The sequence below is a fragment of the Alosa pseudoharengus genome, unplaced genomic scaffold (assembly GCF_046254945.1).
Source record: "Alosa pseudoharengus isolate Yale_2024_CS ecotype anadromous, Long Island Sound unplaced genomic scaffold, YU_APseudo_1.1 YU_APseudo_1.1_scf_14, whole genome shotgun sequence".
Classification (NCBI taxonomy): Eukaryota; Metazoa; Chordata; class Actinopteri; order Clupeiformes; family Clupeidae; genus Alosa; species Alosa pseudoharengus.
In genome coordinates this window covers 15,480,075-15,507,390 of record NW_027468609.1, presented here as the reverse complement: position 1 = coordinate 15,507,390, position 27,316 = coordinate 15,480,075, and the positions used below count along the sequence as shown (strand labels likewise).

At 44.2% G+C, this 27,316-nt stretch overlaps 2 protein-coding genes across 2 annotated transcripts; one reads left to right on the top strand and one right to left on the bottom strand.

Annotated features, from left to right (window-relative positions):
• On the top strand, nt 1-27,316 carry LOC143122424 (uncharacterized). Its single transcript, XM_076283220.1, has 2 exons — nt 1-78; nt 25,988-27,316. The coding sequence occupies exon 2, from the start codon at nt 25,990-25,992 to the stop codon at nt 27,004-27,006; it is 1,017 nt and encodes a 338-aa protein (XP_076139335.1). The 5' UTR covers nt 1-78; nt 25,988-25,989; the 3' UTR covers nt 27,007-27,316.
• Nucleotides 17,895-20,596, bottom strand: LOC143123481 (uncharacterized). Its single transcript, XM_076284936.1, has 5 exons — nt 20,220-20,596; nt 18,544-20,173; nt 18,324-18,407; nt 17,952-18,154; nt 17,895-17,919 (listed from the first exon to the last, which is right to left on the bottom strand). The coding sequence occupies exons 2-5, from the start codon at nt 19,858-19,860 to the stop codon at nt 17,895-17,897; spliced, it is 1,629 nt and encodes a 542-aa protein (XP_076141051.1). The 5' UTR covers nt 19,861-20,173; nt 20,220-20,596.

Here is a 27,316-nt window from a genome sequence, read left to right as displayed (position 1 = left end):
CTCACTCACTCTCCAACACACAGAGAGAGAGAAAGAGAGAGACTTCACTCACAGGAACAGAGCAGAGGCTACAGTCAGGTAAGAATGTACATCATTGAAACAGTTTTTCCATAATAAACGTATTTACAAGGATACAAGGATACAAGGAAGTTTATTGTCACATGCATATAGTTACTGGAAGTAAGAAATGCAGTGAAATTATGTCTGGTGTCAGCCTATTTGTGCATAAATGGGGGGGGGGGGTAAAAAGTGCAGTAGAAGAGGGGTTTAGTAGATTAAGTGGCAAGGACTGCATAAAAAAAGGTGGGGGAGGATTGGGATTGGGTGGGGGGCACCAACAAGGAGCACCCAAGAGCAACAGGGGCAAGGAAAAACTCCCTTACCAAGGAAGAAACCTTGGGCAGATCCACGGCTCAAGGGGCTAACCCAACTGCCAGGGGTCTTGGTGTGTGTGTTGGGGGGATGACAGGCGAGATGGGATAGTGTGCTGTGTATGTGGGGAGAGGGCAGTGTGCAATATGTGTGTTGGAGAAGCTTCCTCATGAGACAATGCGCTGTGTATTGGGGGGGGGGGGGGCAGTGTGCTGTAAGTATGTTGGGGATGTGTGTTGGAGAAGCTTCCTGATGAAATAATGGGCTGTGTATGTAGGGGGGGGGGGGCAGGGACTTACTATTGCAAGCAGAGTACTGTATGTATGATGTATGTGAGTGATGACAGTGAAGATGTGTGTGTGGGCGGGAGGGGAGTGGAGCAGTGACTGTGTGTGTGTGTGTGTGTAGTGTGAGTGTGGGCAGTGTGCTGTAAGTATGTTGGGGATGTGTGTTGGAGAAGCTTCCTGATGAAATAATGTGCTGTGTATGTGGGGGGGGGGGGCAGGGACTTACTATTGCAAGCAGAGTTCTGTATGTATGATGTATGTGAGTGATGACAGTGAAGATGTGTGTGTGGGCGGGAGGGGAGTGGAGCAGTGACTGTGTGTGTGTGTGTGTAGTGTGTGTGGGTAGGTGGGGGCAGTGTGCTGTAAGTATGTAGAGGATGTGTGTTGGAGAAGATCATGAAGACAATGTGCTGTGTATGTAGGGGGGGGGGGGGGCAGTGTGCAGCAAGTATGTAGAGGAGGCTTACTGTAGCAAGCAGTGTGCTGTATGTATGTGAAGTGATGACAGTGATGATGTAAGTGTGTGTGTTGGGGGTGGGGGTGGGGTGGGGGGGGGGCAGAAAGGCTAGGCAATCAAGGACATGGGTAGATGGAGGAGAAATCAAAAATAATAAATAAAAAGTTCTATGGAGATGTGCAAAAGTTGGAGAAAGTCAGATATGTGTGTGTGTGTGTGTGTGTGTGTGTGTGTGTGTGTGTATGTGTGTGTTTTGACGTGTGATGAAATAAGAAAATAAATAAAAGGTCTGTAGCATAGGGAGAGGGATGTAAAAGTGCTAAAAGTCTTGTAGGTGTGTGTGTGAGTCTTGTAGGTGTGTGAGTGCTGAGTAGTGAATGAGTGCAAAGTCAGTATAGTGTGAGTTCAGAGTTGGGAAATGTTTGAGAGTGCTGAGGAGTGAATGTGTGCAAAGTCAGTATAGTGTGAGTTCAGAGTTCGGATGGCCTGGGGATAAAAACTTCTCCTGAGTCTCTCAGATCTGGCTTTGTGACTACATAGGCGTCTTCTTGATTTCAGTGGTAGGAATAATCCATTGTTAGGATGAGAAGAGTCCTTCAGAATCTTTTGGGCTCTTAGGAGTACTCTTCTGGAATAGATATCTTGTAGAGCAGGGAGTTGAGTTCTTATAGTACGTTCAGCTGAGTGCACTACTCTCTGCAGAGTACTACAATATCTAACTGTGGAGTTCCCATACCAGGTGATGATGCTACCAGTTAGAACACTCTCAACCGCTGAAGTGTAGAAGGCCTTCATGATGGATGTAGAAACTTTGAATTTCCTTAGCTGACGAAGGAAGTAGAGTCGTTGTCTGGACTTCTTCAGAACATATTGAGTGTTAACAGTCCATGTTAAGTCTTCAGTAATGTGGACACCAAGGTATTTAAAACTTGTGACTCTCTCTACAGGTTGCCCACTGATCATTAGTGGGGTGTAACTGTAGTTCTGCTGCTGCCTTCTGTAATCCACTACCATTTCCTTGGTTTTATTGATATTCAGTGTCAAGCTGTTAGATTAACACCACTGTGCCACCTCATCAACCTGATCCAAGTAGAGCTGTTCATTGTTGTTACTAATCAGGCCCAAGATCACTGTGTCATCTGCAAACTTGATGAGGTATGACTACTGTTGGCTTTGCAGTCATGTGTGTAGATGTTGTACAGCAGTGGACTCAAAACACAGCCTTGGGGAGCACCAGTGCTGATGGTTAATGAGTCAGATGTCAGACCCCCCACTCTAACCACTTGTGAACGGTTGGTGAGGAAGTCAAATATCCAGTGACACAGGGTGGTGTTCAGTCCTAAGGCCTTCATCTTTGTGACCAAGGTGAGAGGTACTATCGTGTTGAATGCTGAACTAAAGTCAATGAACAGCATCCTCACATAATTCCCATTCCCCTCCTCCAGGTGAGTTAAGGTGGTGTGCATGAGGTTTGAGATGGCATCCTCTGTAGACCTGTTGGCTCTGTAAGCAAATTGGAGGGGGTCGAAGGAGGCAGGGAGGGATGAGCAGATAATGTTTTTCACAAGCTTCTCAAAACACTTCATCAGACGTCAGGGCTACTGGGCGGTAGTCATTCAGACATGATGGACTTTTGTTTTTCAGTACTGGAACAATAACAGACTGCTTGAGGCAAGTAGGAACTGTCTCTTGAGCCAATGATGTGTTAAAGATATAAGTGAACACAGGAGCTAACTGAGCAGTGCAGGATTTCAAAACCCTGTTAGAAATTCCATCCGGTCCAGTAGCTTTTTTTTTTTTTTAAGTATATTTTTGGGGCTTTTTATGCCTTTAATGATAGGGCAGTGGAGAGTAACAGGAAGCAAATGGGAGCGAGAGCAAGGGGTTGAATCCGGAAAGGACCACGGGGCGGGAATCGAACCCGGGTCGCCGGAGTACGGTGCAGGTGCCCCAGCCAGTTGCGCCACAGCTGGGGCCCAGTCCAGTAGCTTTTCTACAATTAACCCTCCTAAAGGCATTGCTCACATCGACCTCAGAGACACAGAAAGGTGCATCCTCATTTGCTTCACATGCTGCAGCTAGTCCAATATAGACCCTTTCAACAATAAAAACAAAAACAATGCTTGAACGTTCTATTTGGGCCCCAATCTACTTCCTCTGCATTAAGATAACATATGGAATGTTAAAAAGGAAGTCTTGTGGGGCCAACTATGATGCTGAAAATGGAACTCTCTTGAAAGGGTCTATAGTCTGTGTTTTTCATGTCAAAGCGAGCATAAAAAGCATTAAGTTCATCAGGGAGGGCTTTACTTACATTCATCATAGGAGGGGACTTTCTTTCAAAGCCAGTGATGGTTTGGAGGTCCGTGTACCTTCTGTTCATTTGATTTTCAAATTCGAAACGAAAATTGAAAATCAAAAAACGACCTTATATCTGTATTTTAAAAAAACAAAATAGGAAATTCCCTCGTGTTTTTGTTTTGGATATTAAACTTTGTATCCCCACGACCGAAATCCAAAATCCGCACAACAAGAATGTGAAATCGGCACTTTCCTCAATTTTTCATTTGGCCTATCCCCGCTAGGCTGTCCTACATTGAAACCTATGACGTTTTAATTAGAGACATGCTAACTTACGCAGAAATGTCAGCTACGTTGTATCAACTAGGAGCAAGGGGAGTGGAAGCCGTTGAACGCAGAGCTGGAAAAAATCTGACAACAATTCACTGCATGAGGCACGGAAATAATGCATTTGGGCTCCTCTGTTGTTTTGTATGCGCGACTAGCCTATAGTTGCCTGTATTATGTTGGTAAAGGAGAATAGCAATGGAGAAAGAATCGAGAATGAGCTGTCCTTGCATTGGGGGGTGGGGGGGGGGGTGCACGTGATAAGGCCTAAGGAAGCATATAGTAGCCAGCTGACCGAGGACGTAGGCTATTTGGTTATGCTTATGATAATGGTATTTCGCAGATGCTTCTGTTAAAAATGACATAGGCCTACAACTAATTTATATTTATATTCATATTGTAACAACTGAGGCAACAAGGTTAAAATCAGTAGCCTACATTTATTGGGTCAGGAGCGGGGAACACAGGTCAAAACATCATTATAGAACACACAAGGCTAGTCACTAACACATGCACAATACACGAACGGGTAGTCACACACAACACACATGAATAAACACATGAGGTACAACCATAGACTGTATATATATATATATACAGTCTATGGGTACAACCAAGGGAAGACTACACATGCTAACACACCACAAGGTAAATGCAAATACATAGGCCTACTAAAACCGATATATCACATTCCAACATGCACATATATGTGCACGAGTCAAACGCACCGACGTTAGATTTTTTATTTTTTTGCAGTTTAAACTGTTAAGCTAAGCCTATACCTACAAAACATAGGCAAATAAATGCATGATGTCGATTGTCTTTTCAGTGACATTTCCCCCTCTTTCTTCGAAGGGTGCACGCAACCTTAATCCCATCCCTAGCACACCTGGGACATAAATTAGGCCTACATATCGATCAAAATGAGAAGCTTGGAATGTTCTGGCGATTTTTTTTTCTATGTGCAGATCACTGTCCTTCAACATCACCATCTTGCTCCCTTTGATGAACATATAGGCTAGCAATTATCCATTCGGGCAGTGGCAAAAAAATGCTGTCAGCATGCAGTAGTGAATGTGGAGTTCCTGTTTTCATTTTTAACTTGAATAATGACTAATTGAAATTACAATATTGAAATTCAAACCCTCATTGTATATTTGATTATTTTTTGCACAAAATGCTTCAATATTTGTGTTTTATTTTTCTCTGGGAAGTACTGTTTTAGGTAAAGGTCTTCAAATCCGTTTTTTGATCACTGTTTCAACCTTGAAAATCAAATGAACAGAAGGTACACGGACCTTTGGAGTACTTTCCACACTCGTGCTGGATCACCCTCCAAGAAATCAGCTTCAACTCTGTCTCTATAGCGCCGCTTAGCATCTTTAATAGCTCTACGTAAACTATAAGATGCTGCTTTGTAATCCGTCATATATCTGAAATAAGCCCAGCATTATAAGTCATGGTGCGTGTCTTTAATGCCGTTCTCACTTCTCTATCCACCCATGGCTTCTGGTTAGGGAAGCTTCGGATCTTTACAGTTGGGATGATGGAATCAGTTAGCATATTGATGTAACTCAATGATACTTCTGTAAACTCATTGATGTCAGCAGAGTTCGTCTTGAACATCCATAGATATATACACTAGATGTCGCCTTCTGCTTCTCAGCATGCGTCAACACCGCCGCCATCTTGGTACAGGGATCTGAAGCGCTAAACTAGTTCTCCTGTATTGTCAGCGTTACCTATTTAGCGACGTTTGGCCATCCCCAGTGATAGAAAACCTTTTTAGCGATTAGCGACAAATTTGGGAACTTCTCACAATGATGGCAGATCGGCTTTCACCTTTCTCATGGCTTTGTCATTTATGAATTCAGCTACATCTCGTTTGCCCATGGCACTGACCCATGATTATAAAAGTAACGACAGGCGTAGCCTATGTAGTAGCAGAGGTAAGTGTTCTACAGATCTACAGCAACTTCTGGTGAGATTACAACTTACATGAGTAAACGAGACGAGGGGTATGTGGCCTCAACCAGAGCCTGTCTACGAAGAGCCTGTTTACATTCATTGTATCGAACCTGGTTGCAGTTTACTCATTGTTCCTCTAGGGGCCGCCGCTAGCTAGTGCAGAATGAATGGGAGTCTATGGGGCTAGACGGGTAAAATGTATCTTTATTATCGTCTTAAGCTTAGTTTTCTCTAGACTCAACCATAAATACATGCCTGTCAGTTGGAACAACCCAAAAAATTAGATAATTGCTTGAGATTTTGACGATTTATGGTGATTTTATTTTCGCTAGATCTTTGCCCAGATTGACGCTAATGCATTATAGAGGAGTGGATCACTGAAGCAAGATGGCGTCTCGATTGACGCATTCGTTCCAATGAACAGCAGTAGTCAAGGCGACATCTAGTGTATATATCTATGTTGAACATCTCCCAGTCAACGTTGCTAAGGGCGTCCTGTAGCCTGGCTTCCGATTGGTCAGTCCAGCGCTTGACCTCCTTCGTCACTGGGGGGTCCGTCCGACTTCTCTGTTTGTACATAGGCAGTAGGAAAACAGCGGCATGATCTGATTTTCCGAAAGCTGGTAGAGACTTCGCTTTGTAACTGTTCTTGAACTGTGTGTAGCAGTGATCCAGTGTGTTGTCACCACGTGTAGGGAAGTGAATGTGTTGAATAAATTCAGGCGTGGACCGGTTCAGATGTACTTGATTGAAATCACCGGCCACAATAAGCGCAGCTTCAGGGTGCGTGTGTTGTTGTCTATTTAACACTTCTTGCAATTCTGAAACCGCAGCATCTGTGTTAGAGGGAGAGCAGATAGCTAACAAACGTTCAGAAAAAGTCCTGTTGGCAAATTTGAGGGAAAAGTCGGTAAAGGGGCTATTTCACACAATTTGAGGGTGCTGAATTCAAATATTTTGTTTACCAAGCTCAATTTTGAGTTTTAAGCTTGCTAATTAGCATAATTAGCATAATTCACATACTTTTTGGTTTTGCCATCAGATATCATAGGAATTGCAAAAAATAAGTCATTAATATACTCTTTATGTATCAGATATGTTGTAGGACAGGACAGGAATTACCCCAATGACTCAAGTAGCAAATGAAAATAAGCTAAAATTAAAATATAAATTGAAATAATAGCTAAAATTCAGTATGACGTTTAGAAGCAAAATAGATTCCTTGATAATAAATTGATAGAATAGTAGGTGACTGCTCATTTTTCTGTAGAAAGTACTTTGTCACTAACTATTATGAAGAGTTGTCAGTCTTTACAGAGGATTTACACTGTATTTTATTTTACTGTAAAGGCGACTGTGCTTTCCTAGTTAAAACAGCTCACTGGTACTCTTTCCTATCATTCAAATTCCAGCCATGCAAAAAAATTGAAGAGTGTGCATATTTGAGGGTTGCTGAAGAGTGCTATGGAGCATTATTTGCAAAAAAATTAGACAAGATATCCTTTATAGTGCAACAAAAAGAAACATTCTCCAGTGCATCAATACTGCATATGATTCTGAAAGGGAAGTGGACCTAGGACAAATCCTCAGCTATGAACTGATTAATGTCCCTGTACTGTAGCTATTGCAGATAGCGATGGTTATTTGTGAAGTGGAAATGAGTCTATCCTCACTCAAGTGCTGTCTAGCAATGTGGAATGTCCAGTAGTGATCACTGCAAAAACTGCTCATTCAACACTGGTAATAGATGCTCAAGATCTAGTTATGTCTTTAGCAGGGCCGTAGTCACCATAGACATTGAGGGGGACGTGTCCCCCCCAATATTGAAATATGACTCACTCACTGATGCACTTATTCTTACTGTACTCTACCGTTTTTAAATTGTCCTAAAATTGTTGAGAGAATTGCTTTAAAACTTAACTGTTACCATGTTGTTAGTCGCTTTGGTTAAAAATGCGTCAGCCAAATGTAATGTAATGTAATGTAATAATGGTGTAGGCCTATCTGATTAAGACCCAAAGAGTGGTTGAAACGTACTTATTAAATAACACTGGGAGCACAGAACAGACTATCTTCACTTTTTTCCCTTTGCAACTGTCAAAGAAATCCCATAAACACAGGAAGGCCTAGGGTATCCTACATCAGATGACCTAAAGATTAGGCTCTTCTGCATAGCATTAAGTGATTGGTATGCAGTAATTTGAACACTGACCTTGATCTAGCCTACTTTGGCTATTTAAAGGTAATTTATTGCCAAAACATCACACAATATAAATGAGCTATAACAAACAATAAAGGACTTAATCACACACAAACTACTATTTTACTGACTACAAAAATAATAACTAGATGTACCGCAGAGCGGTACAAAATATGACCGCCGCCCAGTCCAGCACATTTTTTCCACAAAAAGAAATCACGCTGAAAGGCCTATATGATTCTAACTGTCTCACTAAATTGCATTATCCACACTCAATTCTCACTGGTATCTGCTAGACAACAAGTACCAAAACATGATTAGTTCATAGATTTCACATGTAAAATTCATTTTATACAACCCCACCTCCATCTTGCCTGTTCATAATTATGAGAAATTCTTGATTGTTTGTGTTATGTTTATGTTATGTGTGTGGGTGTGTGTGTGTGTGTGTGTGTGTGTGTGTGTGTGTGTGTGTGTGTGCGTGCCTGCGTATGTGCCTGTGCATGGAAGCGTACACATGTCTACTGTGTGAGTATGTGTCATACGCAGTGCCGGCCCAAGCCTTTTGGGGGCCCTAAGCAGAATTTGATTTGGGGGCCCCCTCCCACAACGCAGTCACCTGTGCTTGGCGATAATTGACAACTTCACACTATAATGTCATATTATAAATTAATACAGTGAGGTTATGTATTAATACAGCGACTGATTATGAACTACTGTCCCCCTGGACACAGATGCATAAGGACCCTCTCCCCCTACCCTGTTTGTGCAAATGTGGGTACAAACGGGTGTGTGTGTGTGGGGGGGGGGTAGATGTGATTTCCTGTATTCTGGTGCATTTTTGGGATGGTCAGCTGGAGAAGGGCAGTACCTAAATTTGTTCAGATTCATAGCCTTTTGCTTTTTGACTTATTGGTAGTGAATTCACACAACTACTTGGGGTTCAGGGTCCCTTGACCTCTTGGGCTCGGTAGGCTCATTCAGTAATCCATCCTTGCTCACATGCCAAAAATGTTTTGGGGCTCCAATCTAGACTTCTTGGTAAACCAATGTATTAATATAGTTGTTATTTACACCAACCCTGTCACCTTTTAATCTTAGAGGGTACTAAAATCACAGATTTATTTGAAACATTCATATTCAAAGTGAAGCACTAAGGGTGGTTTACTGAAGTTGAATTGACAAATATGAAAATATAACAGCATTTGTATTTGTTGTAAACAAGTACATCAGTTTAATGACTTGTTTTTCAACAGATTTGCTGAACAAATCCGCAAATGTGCATTAAATGAGCAATTTTCAACTACAAAATAAAAACAAAATAGACAAACATTAATAATCAAAAATAAAATGTCCCAAAAAATAGATAATTATTCCTACTTCGTTCCTGGTTTTTAGGCATCTGCAACTCTGCAGTGGACGAACCTGCAATGATTAAATAAATACATAAATAAATAAAAAAAAAACGATGTTAAATGTGTCGTGTCATATTAACAGGCTATGTAACCATTTGCCATCAAGAAAACCTCACCTTCTGGTAGGTAGAGTTAGGTAGAGGTAGAGATGTGCTCCAAAGGACTTCAACAGTGTCTCTGAAAAAAAAAAAATTGCATAAGTGCATAGTTGATCGAGCAGAATGAGTTTATTTTGCTATCATTACTTACACTCAAATAACAAGCAATTCCACATGTAACAATTCATATTCTATTGGCAAATGAGGCATAATCAAAAGAGTATACTTAATTGCAGTATGGTGAACGCTTAACATGGTGATCTACTGCAGCCTAAATATTAGGGTAGCACCGCTACATCACTTGCCACTATCTTAATCAAATGTAAGTTTATTTTCATCACAGAAGTCTCCCCACCTAACATGGTATATTTTCTCAAACACTACCATCTCTCTCCAAAGATCTTAGAGCAGAGCGCACTGCTGTTCCATCTTTGCCTATGAAGCTGGAACGTTACCGATGCCCAGAGTCGCGCTAGTCAGTGGGTTGGGTTGGGACTGGGAGCCTGGGCTTAGTCTGTTGTTGCTATCAGACTTACCACTATGTCACATATTATAGAGCAGTAATAAACTATCAACACTTTCAGGTACGAAATCAGAAACAATCCCTCTGTGGTAAATTTGCCTTCAGCTACGTTTTCATGTAGCTACTGTAGTGCTAATGTCCACTTCAGTCAGCTAGCTAACTTTATTTACGACATAATAAGCCCACCTAGAGCAAGGGTACATGCTTGATTGAACATCCAAAACAATCCCAATATCCTTGACATCTGAAATACATCTAGATAAATATATATTAATGGAGACATTTCTCTGTTGATGGCGGAGATTTAGCTCTGGTGATGGCTTATATTAGATCATGACAGCTAGCTAGCTACCTCAAGCACAAAACATACTGTAAATAATCATGCAAAACATACCTGTATCTTGCTCGTTTTTCTCCTCCTCTGTCATTTTCTTCGTTCGGTTTTCGGCACCAGAGAGATACGTCCTTTTTTGTGACTTGTCTTAACATTACCGTCTCTTCCGATTGTTGAACTTGAGGCAGTGTCTGCACGAATTGTATATGCACCCGGGCGATTCTCATGAAAAACAGATTTAAAACGGTTCACACTTGAAAATTTTACAATGGCATTTGAATACAATTTTTCTTTTTGTTATGCAAGATTAGTGTCTAAACTTCTTAAAACACTTAAATATATATATATATATTCATTTTTTTCTGTATATTTTGGAGCATTTTAGTCAGTCAGAGCACATAAATTCTCAGCACCGCAACATGATAACATAGAATAGATATGGTTTAAAAGTTACAACTATTTTAATTTTTTAATAGATATTATTAACAGTTGTGCCCATATGTGTATATAGCCCAGAAAATATTATATTTATAAGTTTCCCATTTTTTTTCAATTTTATGATTTGTCTCATTACCGCAACATATTTCATGATTCATGTCCTGTTTTTTCAGGATATTTAACTGAAAATTCAAATGTATAATTACTTATTTAGTACAGATGACAAATGAAGAAATACAATTTATCCAAATACCATTATAAACTAGAATTTGTTTTACAACAGCAAAATAATAAGTAAATAAACCTGTGTTGCGGTAAAGAGAAAGGTGTTTCGGAAATGAGTGTCAAAGTTTCGGTAATGAGATTCCTACTTAATTCACCATAACACTTTACACAACAAACACAGAGTGTGAATGCTGGGAATATATAACAAATTCTTGAGATTTACCTTTAGAGTTTTGTATGGAGAAGTAAATGTGGCATTTTCTGTTGAAAATTATTCTCAGAAAGAATGAAAATATCCCATTTTGAACTGTGTATTTTAATAAAACACATTCCAGCATACTGTACCTCAGTACCTCAGACATAAATTCATTAAAAATATAAGCATGAATGTAGACATAAATGGAAAAGGAATGTTTAAATACAATATAATCAATACATCTCATTACACAACTGTGAAACATTAAATTCATGAAAACAATACACATCAATGTAGATATAAATCGAAATGGAATGTTTACATACAAAATGATCATTACAACATCTCATTGTGCTCATCTCATCTCATACATCACAATATGCATCAGGTGCGCAGCTTGTGTTTAGCCCAAATATCAGGCAAAACACAAAAATGCCTCGCAGAGGAAGTGACTGGCAGAGGCTCGGGAATTTGGTCTTTGATGTCGTGGCGGTAGTACCACACCTTTTCCCCAGAAAACTTAATTGATGGCACATAAAATCGGTTTTCCCCAGCGCAGTTCATAGTGTCCACCTCATACTGGTCATCTGCAATCTGTATTTTAGAAAGAATAATTTTAAGAGAGTGCCATCAACTTGCCTCTCCAGCACTCATTTGAAACTTGGCGACTAAACAAGCCTGACAATGTAGTTTCACCTGAAAGTAATGCCTTGAAATATTTTTTTTACCTGTGTATGTCATGAGCATTCTCTCTCCCTGGTAACAACCTTAATTGAATTCAATTCTCTGCCACTCTGCTCACTCTCTCTCTACTCTGCCTAACGAGCTCCACCTGGCTCTGCCCCACTCTGCTCTAATTACTCTGCCAGCTGCACTGCATTTCTCCACTAACCTCTCCCAGTATATAAAGCCCTGTTTTTCAGCCAAGCCCTGTCAGATCGTCTTCAAACCTGGACCAGTAACCTGCCTGTCTGTCTACTCTCTGACTCCTACCTGTGATTCGGATCCATTCTTGACTGCCTCCCTGTTCTACTGCCCCGGTTATCCCGACCTGCCTTCCGGATCTTCTCGATTACTCTTCGATCTTCAGCCCCCCCGGTAACTCGAATCTGCCTTCTGTCTCTCACCACGTTTAGTGCCTAGCCCTGGTCTGTACTACTGCCTGCTGTTCATCTTGCTGTTGTGTGTGTGTTCCCCCAGGCCTCCGACCACCAGACGAGTGAGCCCAGACGCGTCACCACCCTCAGCCCGAGACGCCGCTCGATCACTGGGGGACACACACACTCAGTACCTTGGACTGGAACCCCTGACACCCCTGGCACTCCTAGCACCCCTGGAACCGGAACCTCCAAGACCTCACGATTCTCTCACTCCTCTTCCCCCCCTGAACCCTTCAATAAAAAGACTCTGAATTTGAACTTGCGCTCTTGGGTCGTCTTCTGTCCATGACAGAACGATCTGACCACTATGGAGGAAGAGCCCGAGATGTCTGCCCTACAGCGACTGGAACGCACTGAGGGAGACATCAATCGGATGGCTGGCGACATCGCTTCCCTTCTCCAGCTAGGCAACCAACAACAACAGCAATCCAACCAGCAGCAACAACAGATCCAGCAGCAACAGCAACAGCTTCAACAGCAGCAGCAACAGTTTCAGCTACAACAGCAACAGTTCCAACTGCAGCAACAACTGCTAGCCCAAGCCCTGCAACTACTCTCAAACCCGGCTACTCCACCTGCACCCACCCCTGGTTCTTCTGTTCCTGTACCACCGGCAGTGCTGCCACCAGATCCCCACGCTCCTGAACCAAAGATTGGGAACCCGGAACGTTTCGATGGAAACCAAAAGCAAGTAAGACCATTCTTGAGCAGCTGCCGAATCCAGTTCGCACTACAGCCCAGGACCTTCTCAACGGAGGGAGCCAAGGTGGGGTATGTCATCACCCATCTCACCGGCCGAGCTCGGTTGTGGGGAACGGCGGAATTCGACCGGCAAACCCCAGCCTGTGTCTCCTTCAGTGCCTTTGAGGAGGAGATGTTAAAGGTCTTTGATCTAGGCTCGCCAACAGCCGAAGCGTCACAAGCTCTGCTCACCATCCGTCAGGGCAATCGGACAGTGGCAGACTTCTCCATTGACTTTCGTACCCTGGCCAGTCAAAGCTTGTTTAACTCAGAGGCACTGGTGCAAGCCTTCCTCCACAGCTTGGCGGACTATATCAAAGACGAGCTTGTTTCTCATGACCCGCCCTTAACGCTTGATGCCGCCATTGACCTTGCCGTCCGCATTGACCGCCGTATACAGACCCGGAGGAGGGAGAAGGGGCGTCTCAGTCAACCTGCCATCCGCACTCGGGTCGATACCTCCTCTGTCCAGCCCCTGCCTGTCAAGTCCCAAGGCCAACTCAATCAGCCTGAGGCCATGGAGATTGGCCGTGCCTCTCTGACTCCCGAGGAGCGTCGGCGCCGTCTAACCTCCAACCTTTGCCTCTACTGTGGTGGTGAAAATCACCGTGTTGCCACCTGTCCGGCAAAAGCCGCAGCTCACCAGGTGTAGGGGAGATCCGGGTGAGCTCAACAAATCTTCAGTCTCCCTCCATCCGAAAACCCCTGCTTCATCTCCGCCTTCAGCTTTCCGACACGACTCATACATTGGCCGCCCTTGTGGATTCTGGAGCCGAAGCAAACATCATGGACCCTGAGCTTGCACGGCAACTGGACGTGAACCATCATCAACTGACACAACCCATTCCTGCACGAGCCCTGGATGGACATCATCTGGGCACGGTCACTCACATCTCAGCCCCTGTGACAATTCTGCTGTCAGGAAACCACCAGGAGTCCATCCAGTTTCACCTCCTACACTCACCTGGCCAACCACTCATTCTCGGATACCCGTGGCTCCGTCAGCACAACCCCCACATCGACTGGGAGACAGGAACAGTCCGTGCGTGGGGAAGGAGCTGTCACCAGACCTGTTTAAGGGGGGCCACCCTGCCCGTTCACCGGGAGAGATCTGGCGCTACCCCCGACATATCCAATGTTCCGACCTGTTACCACAGCCTGAAAGAGGTGTTCAACAAATCCAAGGCGACATCTCTACCCCCACACAGACCCTATGACTGCGCGATTGATCTCCTGCCTGGCACAGCACCTCCCAAGGGTCGTCTTTATTCACTGTCAGCCCCGGAAAGAAAGGCCATGGAAGACTACATTAATGACTCTCTTGCCGCCGGGATAATCAGACCGTCTTCTTCCCCCGCAGGAGCGGGATTCTTCTTCGTCGGTAAGAAGGACGGTTCTCTTCGTCCATGCATAGATTACCGGGGTCTGAACGACATCACGGTTAAGAATCGCTACCCACTGCCCTTACTTTCGTCTGCCTTCGAACTGCTGCAGGGAGCCACCGTATTCACGAAGCTGGACCTTCGCAATGCCTACCATCTAGTGCGGGTGAGAGAGGGAGACGAGTGGAAGACTGCGTTCAACACATCAACCGGCCACTATGAATACCTCGTCATGCCATTTGGCCTCACCAATGCCCCAGCAGTTTTTCAAGCCCTAGTGAATGATATCCTCAGGGACATGCTAAATACATTCGTTTTTGTGTACCTTGACGATATTTTAATATTCTCAAAGACTCTGTCAGAACACACGCACCATGTCCAGTTGGTCCTGCGCCGCCTGCTGGAGAACTCTCTTTTCGTGAAGGCAGAGAAGTGCGAGTTCCATGCCAAGACCGTTTCATTCCTGGGGTATGTGGTGAACGAGGGCAGCATTCAGATGGATCTCACGAAGGTGTCGGCTGTCACGTCCTGGCCAGTCCCTGAGTCTCGGAAAAAGTTGCAACAGTTCCTGGGCTTTGCGAACTTTTATAGGAGGTTCATCCGAAACTATAGCACAGTGGCTGCACCACTCACGGCGCTAACCAGCACTAAACAACCGTACCAATGGACAGCAGCTGCTGATAAGGCCTTCAATAGCCTCAAGACACGTTTCACTTCCGCTCCCATCCTCCAGATGCCAGATGCAGCAAGGCAGTTTGTGGTGGAGGTAGATGCTTCGGACGTGGGAGTGGGTGCAGTGCTTTCTCAGAGAACAGCCGAGGATGGCAAGATGCACCCCTGTGCCTTCTACTCCCGTCGGCTAACCCCAGCCGAATGCAACTACGACATTGGGAACCGCGAGCTGCTGGCCGTCAAGCTCGCCCTTGAAGAATGGCGGCACTGGTTAGAGGGGTCAAAGGAACCATTCGTAGTGTGGACAGACCACAAAAACCTGGAGTATATCCAAACAGCCAGGAGGCTGAACTCCCGTCAACAGCGGTGGTCTCTGTTCTTTACCCGCTTCAATTTCACGCTCTCCTACCGCCCGGGATCTCGCAACATCAAACCTGATGCCCTTTCCCGGATGTTTCAGAAGGACGAGACCACCGCCATGCCCGCCCCCATTCTTCCCAGCCACTTTGTCGTAGCGGCCCTCACCTGGGAGATCGAGAAGCAGGTCATGGAGGCGCTTCGGAACCAGCCAGGCCCAAGCACCAGCGCCCCCAACCGTCTGTTTGTTCCAGCAAACCTCAGGTCACCTGTGATTCAGTGGGGGCACGAATCCCGTCTGGCCTGTCATCCCGGCATCACTCGCACCCTTCATCTGGTCCGCCAGCGGTTCTGGTGGCGGCGGATGAGACAGGATGTCCAAGAATTCATCCGAGCTTGTCCCACTTGTAACCGAAACAAGACCCCCAACCAGCCTCCTGCTGGGTTGCTGCAACCCCTACTCGTACCCAAGCGGCCCTGGTCCCACGTTTCACTGGACTTTGTTACGGGTCTTCCGCCCTCTGACGGACACACAGTCATCCTTACCATTGTTGACCGCTTTAGTAAGATGACCCACTTCGTGCCTCTTCCTAAACTACCCTCTGCTAAGGAGACCGCCCAGGTGGTCCTGGAACATGTGTTTCGTATCCATGGCCTACCCCAGGATATAGTGTCAGACCGGGGGCCGCAATTCTCAGCAACCTTTTGGAAGGAGTTCTGTCATCTCCTTGGGGCCACCGCCAGCCTATCATCTGGATTCCACCCGCAGTCAAACGGCCAAACTGAACGCATGAACCAGGAGCTGGAGAAGGCACTGAGGTGCGTGGCCTCCCAAAATCCCCGGGCCTGGGCTCAACACCTGCTCTGGGTGGAATATGCCCATAATTCACTCACCAGTTCCGCCACCGGGCTCTCCCCCTTTCAGTGTGTCTACGGGTATCAACCCCCACTGTTTACCAGCCAGGAGGCGGATGCCACCTGTCCGTCTGCTCTTGCGTATGCCCGCCGCTGCCGCCGCACTTGGGCCCAGGCTCGCACTATGCTCCTGAAGTCTGGAACCAGCTACGCCGTCGGTGCCAACCGACGGAGGGCCCCAGCACCTACTTACCGGGTTGGTCAGAAGGTCTGGCTGTCTGCCCGGGATCTGCCGCTGCGGGTTGAATCACGAAAGCTGGCCCCTCGCTTCATTGGTCCTTTTCCTGTGCAGAAAGTCATCAGTCCAACGGCGGTTCGGCTTCAGTTGCCCACTTCCATGCGGGTCCATCCCACCTTCCACGTCTCCAAGGTCAAGCCGGTCCATGAAAGTCCCCTGGTCCCTGCATCTCCGCCGCCGCCTCCTCCGCGCCTCTTAGATGGCGGTCCGGTCTTCACCGTCCGGCGGCTGCTCCGCTCTAGGCGACGGGGTAGGGGTCTCCAGTACCTCGTTGACTGGGAGGGATATGGTCCGGAGGAGAGGACCTGGATCCCGGCCAGGAGGATAGTGGACCGGACCCTCATCACTGACTTCCACCGACTACATCCTGATCAGCCTGCAATCCGTAGGGGCCGTCCCAGAGGGGTCGCTAGCCGTCCTGCCCGCCCGGCTTCCTGTCCTGTGCCTGACCCTGATCCTGTCTCAGTACCTGTCCTGTCTCCCGACCGTGACCCTCCAGCTCCTTCTGAGGATGAGGAGGTTCACTCGGACCGCTCGGAGGAGTTCTGACCCGCCGCCTGCTCCCCTCCACCCTCCCGGCATGATGTTGTTCTTGGGACTTCTGGGGCCGTCCCTTAGGGGGGGGGTCCTGTCATGAGCATTCTCTCTCCCTGGTAACAACCTTAATTGAATTCAATTCTCTGCCACTCTGCTCACTCTCTCTCTACTCTGCCTAACGAGCTCCACCTGGCTCTGCCCCACTCTGCTCTAATTACTCTGCCAGCTGCACTGCATTTCTCCACTAACCTCTCCCAGTATATAAAGCCCTGTTTTTCAGCCAAGCCCTGTCAGATCGTCTTCAAACCTGGACCAGTAACCTGCCTGTCTGTCTACTCTCTGACTCCTACCTGTGATTCGGATCCATTCTTGACTGCCTCCCTGTTCTACTGCCCCGGTTATCCCGACCTGCCTTCCGGATCTTCTCGATTACTCTTCGATCTTCAGCCCCCCCGGTAACTCGAATCTGCCTTCTGTCTCTCACCACGTTTAGTGCCTAGCCCTGGTCTGTACTACTGCCTGCTGTTCATCTTGCTGTTGTGTGTGTGTTCCCCCAGGCCTCCGACCACCAGACGAGTGAGCCCAGACGCGTCACCACCCTCAGCCCGAGACGCCGCTCGATCACTGGGGGACACACACACTCAGTACCTTGGACTGGAACCCCTGACACCCCTGGCACTCCTAGCACCCCTGGAACCGGAACCTCCAAGACCTCACGATTCTCTCACTCCTCTTCCCCCCCCTGAACCCTTCAATAAAAAGACTCTGAATTTGAACTTGCGCTCTTGGGTCGTCTTCTGTCCATGACAGTGTAACTACACCGGGGAACAGATCTGCGTCGTATTCCACAAGGACCCACTGGCCAACCTCTATGGAAGCCTCTGGTGGCTTTGTGGAAACGTCGTCTTCCTCCGCAAATACATGGCGTGATGGAGAGAAGCACTCACAATTTTTCTGACAGAAACATGACACTTCCCTCGTGTGAACTACCCCAGGAGTGGTGGACATCAGCTGTTGAATAGATTAACAAAAACAGTTTTAGTAATTTATCTACTGATTTACTAATTTATGGAAATGTGATTAGGATGGCAACATAATGATATCTTGAATGTACTAACTTACAGTATGTGGCTAGTGTGACTTGTTATGTGAGCACTTAAATATATTAATTTTGACCTACTTGGTGGATTTTCATTGTCCCTGGGACTGGCTTAAGGTGTGGAGGAAGCAATTCACCCCTCTCTTTAATTTTGTCCTCAGACACCTGTCAAAGTCACAGTGAACTTCATTATCAGTTTCTTAAGTCACAGGCATTTCACAGAAGATTGAAATGGTGTTCAACCAAACAATCTACAATGTGCAATATAGCCTAGAACATAGTTACACACACACACACACACCTGGAATAGAGTTACCGAGGAGTTCAGGGTCAGCTGCTGAAACAGAGTATCTGCATCTGGGATGCTTTGGCCGTATGCCACTATTCGGTCTGCCAGGTTTTTTAAGGCTGCCCCCACGCCATCTGGGGCTCCTTTTCCATGAGACGCCTCTGTGAAGTTCCATGTCACGTATTTAAATCCATGGAGGAATGGTACAGTGGAGGCCAAGTAGAACGAATTTCTGTTTCTGTATTGGGATGTTGGGCCATCAGAAACAAAATGTATGTTGCATACATTGGGGTGTTGTTGGCGGATGTACCTCAAAACAGGTTCCAGGTGGGCCCATGTTGCTGTTGCATTGTGCTGGAGGCTGGCAGACACTGATGCAAAGGCTTCCACACTGCCTTTACTGTTGTAGAACACACCAGTGTGGAGGGTTACCTGCTGGTTCCCACCTCCGAAATGGGTATCCTTCACTTCCCGCGCATACTTGCAGCTCCAATTTTCGCTGTAATCGATATGGATCATCACATCATTATCATGGATGCTATCCTTCATCGTCTTGAGAGCGGAAAACTGGTGCCTGATGTTGAAGATATGTGCGGCAAAGTTGGGGAGATGTTCCGTGGTAAGAGCTACCAACCTCTCAATGGAAGTACTTCGGGTTTCAAGTGCGGTGTTCTTCACTTCTTTCTCCCTGGTTGCTGCTTTCCCAGTCTTCTCCACTGTGATAGACCTAGTCACCCACTCCTGCCAGGTGATTATGTTGCCCTTGTTCTCCACATCAAGTGCTGTTGGAATCACTCTGTCTTTGCAGGCCTCACAACGATTGTACATACAGTCAATGTTGTTGGTGTTGCACACAACTGACTGTACGACATCACCCGCGCAAGATGATTCCAAAACTCCAAGCTGGTGTAACTTTTTTATTTTGAAATGGAAATTTTCATGCAGCTTGCATGCACATGTATCCCTGTCAGCAACTTTTGGCCTGACAATCCAAAACGGTCTAAGCTTAAAGAAATGCGCCTTAGACACATTTTGATGCAGGTTTTCACCACAAAACTTCTTGTGCAGGTTAGCCATTGTGTCACACAAGTGCCTTTTCCTATGGATCACTCCTCTCCGCCGGATCTCCCCAGATTTTCCGTTGACCACAGTGGATACATCATCCCTATGGAGGAAAGAATGTACCATTTTCAACAGGCCTTTCCTCTTGCTGTTGAGCGAAATGCCACCTTTCTGCTGCCTGACTTTTTTGTTTTTTGCGGTCGTGGCAATCTGCTTGGTCACCCTTCGAGCTTGAAGTCTCCTAAATTTCTTGTTGAGATTCTGCATTTCTTTTCTGTTTTTTTTCAATTCCTCTTCTGCCTGTCTCAGTTTGGTCCTCAATCTGTTGACAACTTTTGATTTCTTTCTGATTGTGCTTCTCTTTGGGGTTGATGACTGCAGTGGTGGTGTTGGTACATCGTCTTGTATTGATACGTGATCCTCAGGTGTTGGCTTATTTACTTCAGCTATTGCTGAAGAATCACTTAATTCACTCACAGAAGAATCTGGAGTGAGATTGAGAACACATTGGGTTTGTTTTTTGTTCTTGTAGCTTTTCGCTGAATATTGTCTCCACTTGAGTTTTTTTTTCTCATGCTCTCTTTTCGTAAGGTCCTTGACAGTCTTCACTTTACCACTCTCCTTACGTTTGTGATACCTGAAAGAAGAACCCAAGATTTGTGTTACTGAACAGTCATTACACAAATGAAAGTTATGTGCACAACCATTGTTATTTATATTTGGACTTCATTGTGTGTCCATGTGTGAGCGCATGCACATCTGCCTCAGCCTCATGTACACGCCTGTCTTTCACAGTCTGTCTCAACCTGTGTGTGTGTGTGTGTGTGTGTGTGTCCCTATTATCTCCCTGTCACCCCGAACCTCTCTCTCTCTTTCCGTCTGTACTCCTCAAGTAGCTCAGGATTGCTGTAGATTTTCTCTCTGAACTTAGCCAGCCTAGCCTTTGCGGATGCCTTTTTATTCAGAACAGATTCCTGTCTGTTAGGAAATGAAATGACATTGCATATTACAGTTGATTTTACAACGTAAAAGGTAAAAATATTACTTTACTATTTACAAAGAGAGCTTATATGGATAGCCATATCATAGAATTGTTACATTGAACCACACATTCTATTATGCAATGTATATTAAACTTATCTCAAAATGACATGATACAATGCAATGACATGAAATGATGAAAATTCATATAATAAACGGATTTACATAGCAGGTCAGTGCTCAATTACAAAGGACCACAGCGGCACCCATATAATTTCCGAATAAGATAAAAAAAAAAAACTGTTAATAAGTATTGATGATATATACGTGTGTGTGTATATATAAATAAATAAATATTTTATATATAAATAAATACATAAATAAATATTTTTGTAAATAAATAAATACATAAATAAACTATGACATAGATACTATAATATACAATATACTATATACTATACTATATATCAAGTAAATTAATAAATAAATAATAAGTAAATAAATAACGAGTAATAAATCATATAAATAATAATAAATAAATAATATAAATAAATAATAAATAAATAATATAAGTTCATGTCACTTAAAACATTAATTTCTCATTACCGCAACAGTGAATCTCTCCACCGCAACAGGCTTTTAATTGTTGCGGTGTATGAGAAAGCTGTTGCGGAGCCTGAGTGACCTTAACCTTCTGGGGCCTCTCTGGGGCCACCATGATGCTAGGCTAAACTTTTGCTAGCTTTTTGTATTTAGACTTTAAAAACCTTAAAAATTCCCAAAACACAATAAAATTTTCATTTTTTAAACACTGAAAACTTGCTGTTTCGGTAATGAGAAACAAAAAGTTGTGTATGCTCGCTGACAACCAAGTTTTTAACATTTATCTGGAGAGATATAAAATGAGGTGCTTACCTGGTAGCCATCTTGGGTGTTACAGTAAAAGGTGTCCCCCCTCTCAAAATGGCTGTTTTTTGTCTGTTCCTTGTGGTCTTAAATGGTGCTTGAAAATTGTTGCGGAGGCTGAGAATATTGGGTGTGACCAAAGTTCTTTTTCTAAATATTTTCTTTTCTTTTACCAGTGAATTCCAAGCAATAACTTTTTATTGAATGTAACAATTTACCTTATGAGATACATTTAAGTTTTTTATTATTTATTTATTTTAAATATTAAAATTATGTAGTTGAAGAGCCGAGATTCAGTAATGGACGCGTTGCGGTACTGAGAATTTCACATTAAATTGTAAAAAATACATAATTTAAAATATCACAATGTCTTCTTTTAATCACTTCCAATATAGCCTATGATGAGATGTTTATAAACCAGTGTTTCCCAAATTGATAGCATTTATCTGTTCATCACAATCCTTAATGCCACCTCATGAGTCTGATTTCGTGAGAATCACCCACCCGAGGTGTCTACTTTATGCGCGTGACTCAAAGGCTGGCAGACACAGTAGCAGTAGGCAGGCATATTAATCATGAAATCATAATTTTCTTGATTTGAATGATAATTGTTTCATTTATTCATTCATTGATGTCACTTGTTTACGTTATTTATTATGTAAAAAAAAAAAAAAAACTCGATTGGGGGCCCCCTGGTGGCCAGGAGGCCCCAAGCAGCCGCTTAGTTCGCTTATGCCTCGGGCCGGCCCTGGTCATACGTATTACTGTGAATGTGTGTGTGTGTGTGTATCTGTTTGTGCACATGTGTGCACATGAACTGGGTTAACATGACCACTGGAGGCAAATATACGGAAAAAATGGTCATCCTAGGCCCTACAGTTCTCAAGATATTCACAGAGAACTGTGTCTGGCCTACCCTCCTTTCGGGGGGTCCGGTCCAGCGGGGGGGCTACAGATCAAAACGAAAAATGACAGTTCCATGCTATCCATGTGGGGGTACATGCCCACCAAGTTTTGTGTACCCCGGTCTTTCAGTGTCCCGGGAATCCTTGTTGGTGTACGTCACTAAATGTACACATAAATTGTTTTATTGTAAGGCCCCCCATGAACGAAAGTACACAAAACTTGGCATGCATTCGGAGGGTGTCATAATGATCCTACAATTTCAATTTCGTGCAGTTTTGACCATGTCAGCCAGAGATATTGTGATGAAAACACCTAATTTTTTGCTTTTTAATTTTTAACTAGGTGGCGCTATACATGAAATAAGTGGTAATGGGATGGGTTGACATGGCCCCTTGAGATCAACATACAAAAAAAAGGTGGACCTCCTAGGCCCTACGGTTCTTGAGATATTCACAGAAAACTGTCTCCGGCCACCTACAGGCCAGTTGGTGTATAGTAACATAAATTCATTTATTGTGTGGCCCCCCATGAACGGAATTCCACGAAACTTGGCGTGCATTCAGAGGGTGTCATAATGATCCTACACTTCCAATTTCGTGCAGTTTTGACTATGTTAGGTCACAGATACCTGCGATTACAACACCTCATTTTTACTTTTTTGTGTTTAACTAGGTGGCGCTATACATGAAATGAGTGGTTATGGAATGGGTTGACATGGCCCCTTGAGATCAACATACAAAAAAAAAATGGTCCTCCTAAACCTTACGGTTCTCGAGATATTCACAGAAAACTGTGTCTGCCCTACCCTCCTTTCGGGGGGTGCAGTCCAGTGGGGGGGCTACAGATCAAAACGAAAAACGATGGTTCCATGCTATCCATATGGGGTTACATGCCCACCAAGTTTCGTCTACCCCGGTCTTTCAGTGTCCCGGGAATCATTGACAGAAATTTGGACATGCGAAAAAGAAAAAAAAAAAAAAAAAAAAAAAAAAAATCTGACTAAACCTATATGACCGCCGCTTCGCTGCGCGGCGGTCATAATTATGTAGGAAGTTTAGAACTCCTCTCCTTTGGTCAACCCAGAATTGACCAAAAGTGCACCAAATTCAACACAAATGACTCAATACACTTGGAGGAGGCCTGCTTCCTTTCTTTTTCCAGATATTTTAAGATTTGAATATCGTTTCAGTATTGAGTTTCAAGATATTTATCGAAGTCATAATTTTGGTATTGTGACAACACTATGACAGAGCCACTCTGTTTTCTAGATCAGTGTTTTTCAACCTTTTTTGTGCCACGGCACGCTTTTGACACTTAAAATGTCCCACGGCACACTAACATCCTGTGTGAAGAAAAAATAAACATACCATAGCCTAAAATTTCAAATAATACACAGATATGGCCTTATTATGGGTTCTATGCAAGACCTGCTCAATAAAACAAGCGCCCTCTGTTTCATTTGTAGGTGACTATATCTAATTTAATTGTTGTTGGACTGGATATGTGATGATTCTGTGAATACTGGATATGGGGCCCCCATTGTACAATGCCTGCATACCACAAATAGTGCAATCAAACAATCAATGAGAGCATGTGGTTATAAATTCTTTGATGCAACAGTTGCTTTTCTGGACCAGTGAGTAACATTTGGGTCATTTTCTGCGGCACACCCGATGATCTCTCACGGCACACTAGTGTGCCCCGGCACAGTGGTTGAAAAACACTGTTCTAGATGTCGAGGATCGGAGGCTGTATCACCAACAAGTGATGCTGCTCAATGGCATATTAGAAGAGCACATTATCAAGCTCTAGTATGGAGGCAAGCACACATACCAAATCCAGTGTTACTAGAAGTAAAATGTTTTTTACTTGCCGGTTGTTGCTGATAGAACTGTAGATGCAGTTCTGCATTATTATTCCCGCTATCTAAGTTCATATGTACTGTAGGATATATTCTGAGTTGAAGGTTATCTGTGCAATTTGTTATTGTAATGAAATGCATTGAACACTATGAGTGACTCACTATGTTAGCAATAAAAATATGGTTGTGTTTTGATTAGAATTTCCGAGTTTATTACATGTTAACTGTAATCATGTTCCCATTAAATATGTTAATAAACTATAGTATGCTTCTTTAATGCTCAAACATGTATTTAGAGAACACTTTTATTTGGTTTTAGTGATTTACTTTTGAAATCAACCCAATTTAGGGAAAAATAAGCAAAAATAATCGCTAATTTATGTTAAAATGCTGATTATGCGGCTTAGAACTCAGATTTGAGCTTGGTAAACACAATATTCAGAATCAGCACCCTCAAATTAGGTAAGAAGGGTGGTTTACCAACTTTTCCTCATATTTGCCGTCAGAAGTTCTCTTCTGTAAAGCTGCTCTCCCTCTATGTTGGCTTGTGGAGGAATGTAGACAGCGTTGAAGTAAACTCACGGGGCAGGTAGAAGGGTCGACAGACGATCGCTAGATGTTCTAGATGAGGATTGTGAAATTATTATGGATTTTTGTAAATTGGCCTTAAAAAAAGGCCAATTAAATGTATTTAGATTCCATTTATAAAAGCAGTAAAAATGGAAATATCCAAGGGGGGTGAATACTTTTTATAGGCACTAATTGAACGCCGGTAACCCTTCATTTTACAGTTCACTAATTACTAAGAATTTACCTAGTAAATATATGGTAACTTATAGTATAGTATTGAGTAATTACTACAGCTAGTACTGTATGTAATTGCATGTAGAGAAACTACAGCACAAATGCCTCCATGGAAAAACCTCCACTATTACCACAATTAGTCAATATAGCTAAGAGCCAGTTGTGGCTGCTTTGTTGGTAATGACTCAAGATAGAAATTCCATGAAAGTAGGCAACTCATTTCAATGACTTGCCTACTTTCATTAAATTTATGATTACATAACAATATATGGTTATTATGTGGTAGGAGCAGGCTTCACTCTTTTTAGTCTTTTAGAGTGCTGGGCCAAACTTATAACTGATGAAATAAGAAATAAGGCCGCACTTTGCATACAAAAGTGTTCATTGCACAGACGCGTTTCGGTGTAGAGCCTTTTCAGTGTGCAATAATCACTTTTGTATGCAAAGTGCGGCCCTTTTTCTTCTTTCCTATGTTACTGATACTAAACACCGTATATATATGTAGGCTACATAGCATCAAACTAGTACCTGGTTTACAAATTCACTGGTAATCAGTGGGTCTGATATCTTCCCGCCCACTTTCACACGTGCACTCACGCACACATGCGCACACACACACACACACACACACACACACACACACACACACACACACACACACCCCTTTGAACGTTGTTGTAGTATTAGCTGAGCTTCTGCACACTGCCACTTGCCACTTGAAGAAGAGTTTCCAAGTGGCACTGTTGTGTTTCCATTTTGTCATTATTCTGACACATATAATGGTGGTTTCAGACACCACACACTGCAGCAGGTCATAAGGAAACACACACACACCCACACACACACACACACACACACACACACACACACACACCAGTGTTGATGATTGTTGTATTAATGAATACCCCTTCCTCTCTTGCCCCCTGTGCTATCCAGACATGCTGGTCCAGAGTAAACTGCCCCTCCTGTGGGCCTCCCTGCTGCTGACCACCACCCTCTGCCCCAGCGCCCAGGGCAAGCGTGAAGGCGGCTTCCGGGGCAGGGGCAAAGGCGTGGGCATGGGCAGCAAGGTGCCCTCCTCCCAGAGCGGCAGCTCATACAAGCCACTGGCAGTCGGGGCGATCAGTGGGGCAGCCGACGGGTACAGATCCAGCTCACTGGGAGAGAACAGCTACAGGCACAGCTCACTGGGCAGGAACAGCTACAGGATTGGCACACTGGGAAAGAACAGAAACAGGTTCGGCTCACTGGGAGAAAACAGAAACCTTTTTTTCGGCTCACTGGGAGAGAACAGCTACAGGCACGGCTTACTGGCCACGAACAGCTACAGGCACATCCACTGCTTACTGGGCAAGGGCAGCTACGGGTACAGATCCAGCTCGCTGGGCAAGAACAGCTACGAGCACAGCTCACTGGGCAAGAACAGATCCGGCTCGCTGGGCAAGAACAGCTACGAGCACAGCTCACTGGGCAATAACAGTTACGAGCACAGCTCACTGGGCAATAACAGTTATAACAGTTACAAGCACAGCTCACTGGGCAACAACAGTTACGAGCACGACTCACTGGGTAATAACAGTTACGAGCATGGCTCACTGGGCAATAACAGCTACGAGCATGACTCACTGGGCAAGAACAGCTACGAGCACGACTCACTGGGCAAGAACAGATCCAGCTTACTGGGCAATAACAGATCCGGCTCACTGGGTAATAACAGTTACGAGCATGGCTCACTGGGCAATAACAGTTACGCGCACGGCTCACTGGGCAATAACAGTTACGAGCACGGCTCACTGGGCAATAACAGATCCAACTCACTGGGTAATAACAGTTACGAGCACAGCTCACTGGGAAATAACAGATCCAGCTCACTGGGCAATGGGCCTCAGTCAGAGGGTCCATATCCAACCAGAAGGGTTCGTGCCAAACGGCAGCTGGGTCCAGGACAGACATGATCTGACTTTAGAACTATTCCGGAACCATTCTAGAACTACTACGGAATCACCCCATCCTGATGAGAGCTATTGAAAGAGTGTGTGAAAAGTAGCCTACAGCAGTGCAGAAAAAGTGGCAAATCTTTAACATTTATATTTGCTTCACTATAATAGTAAAACATTGCCATGAAGCAATTATCTTGCCTATTTTATAACTTGTGAAAACCAATCCAACCAATCTAAGATCTATATCATAAAAGTATTTTTGTAAAAGTTGTATGAAACTATGAAAGTTGATTTGCTGTTCGTAATAAACAAAAATGATGTGAAA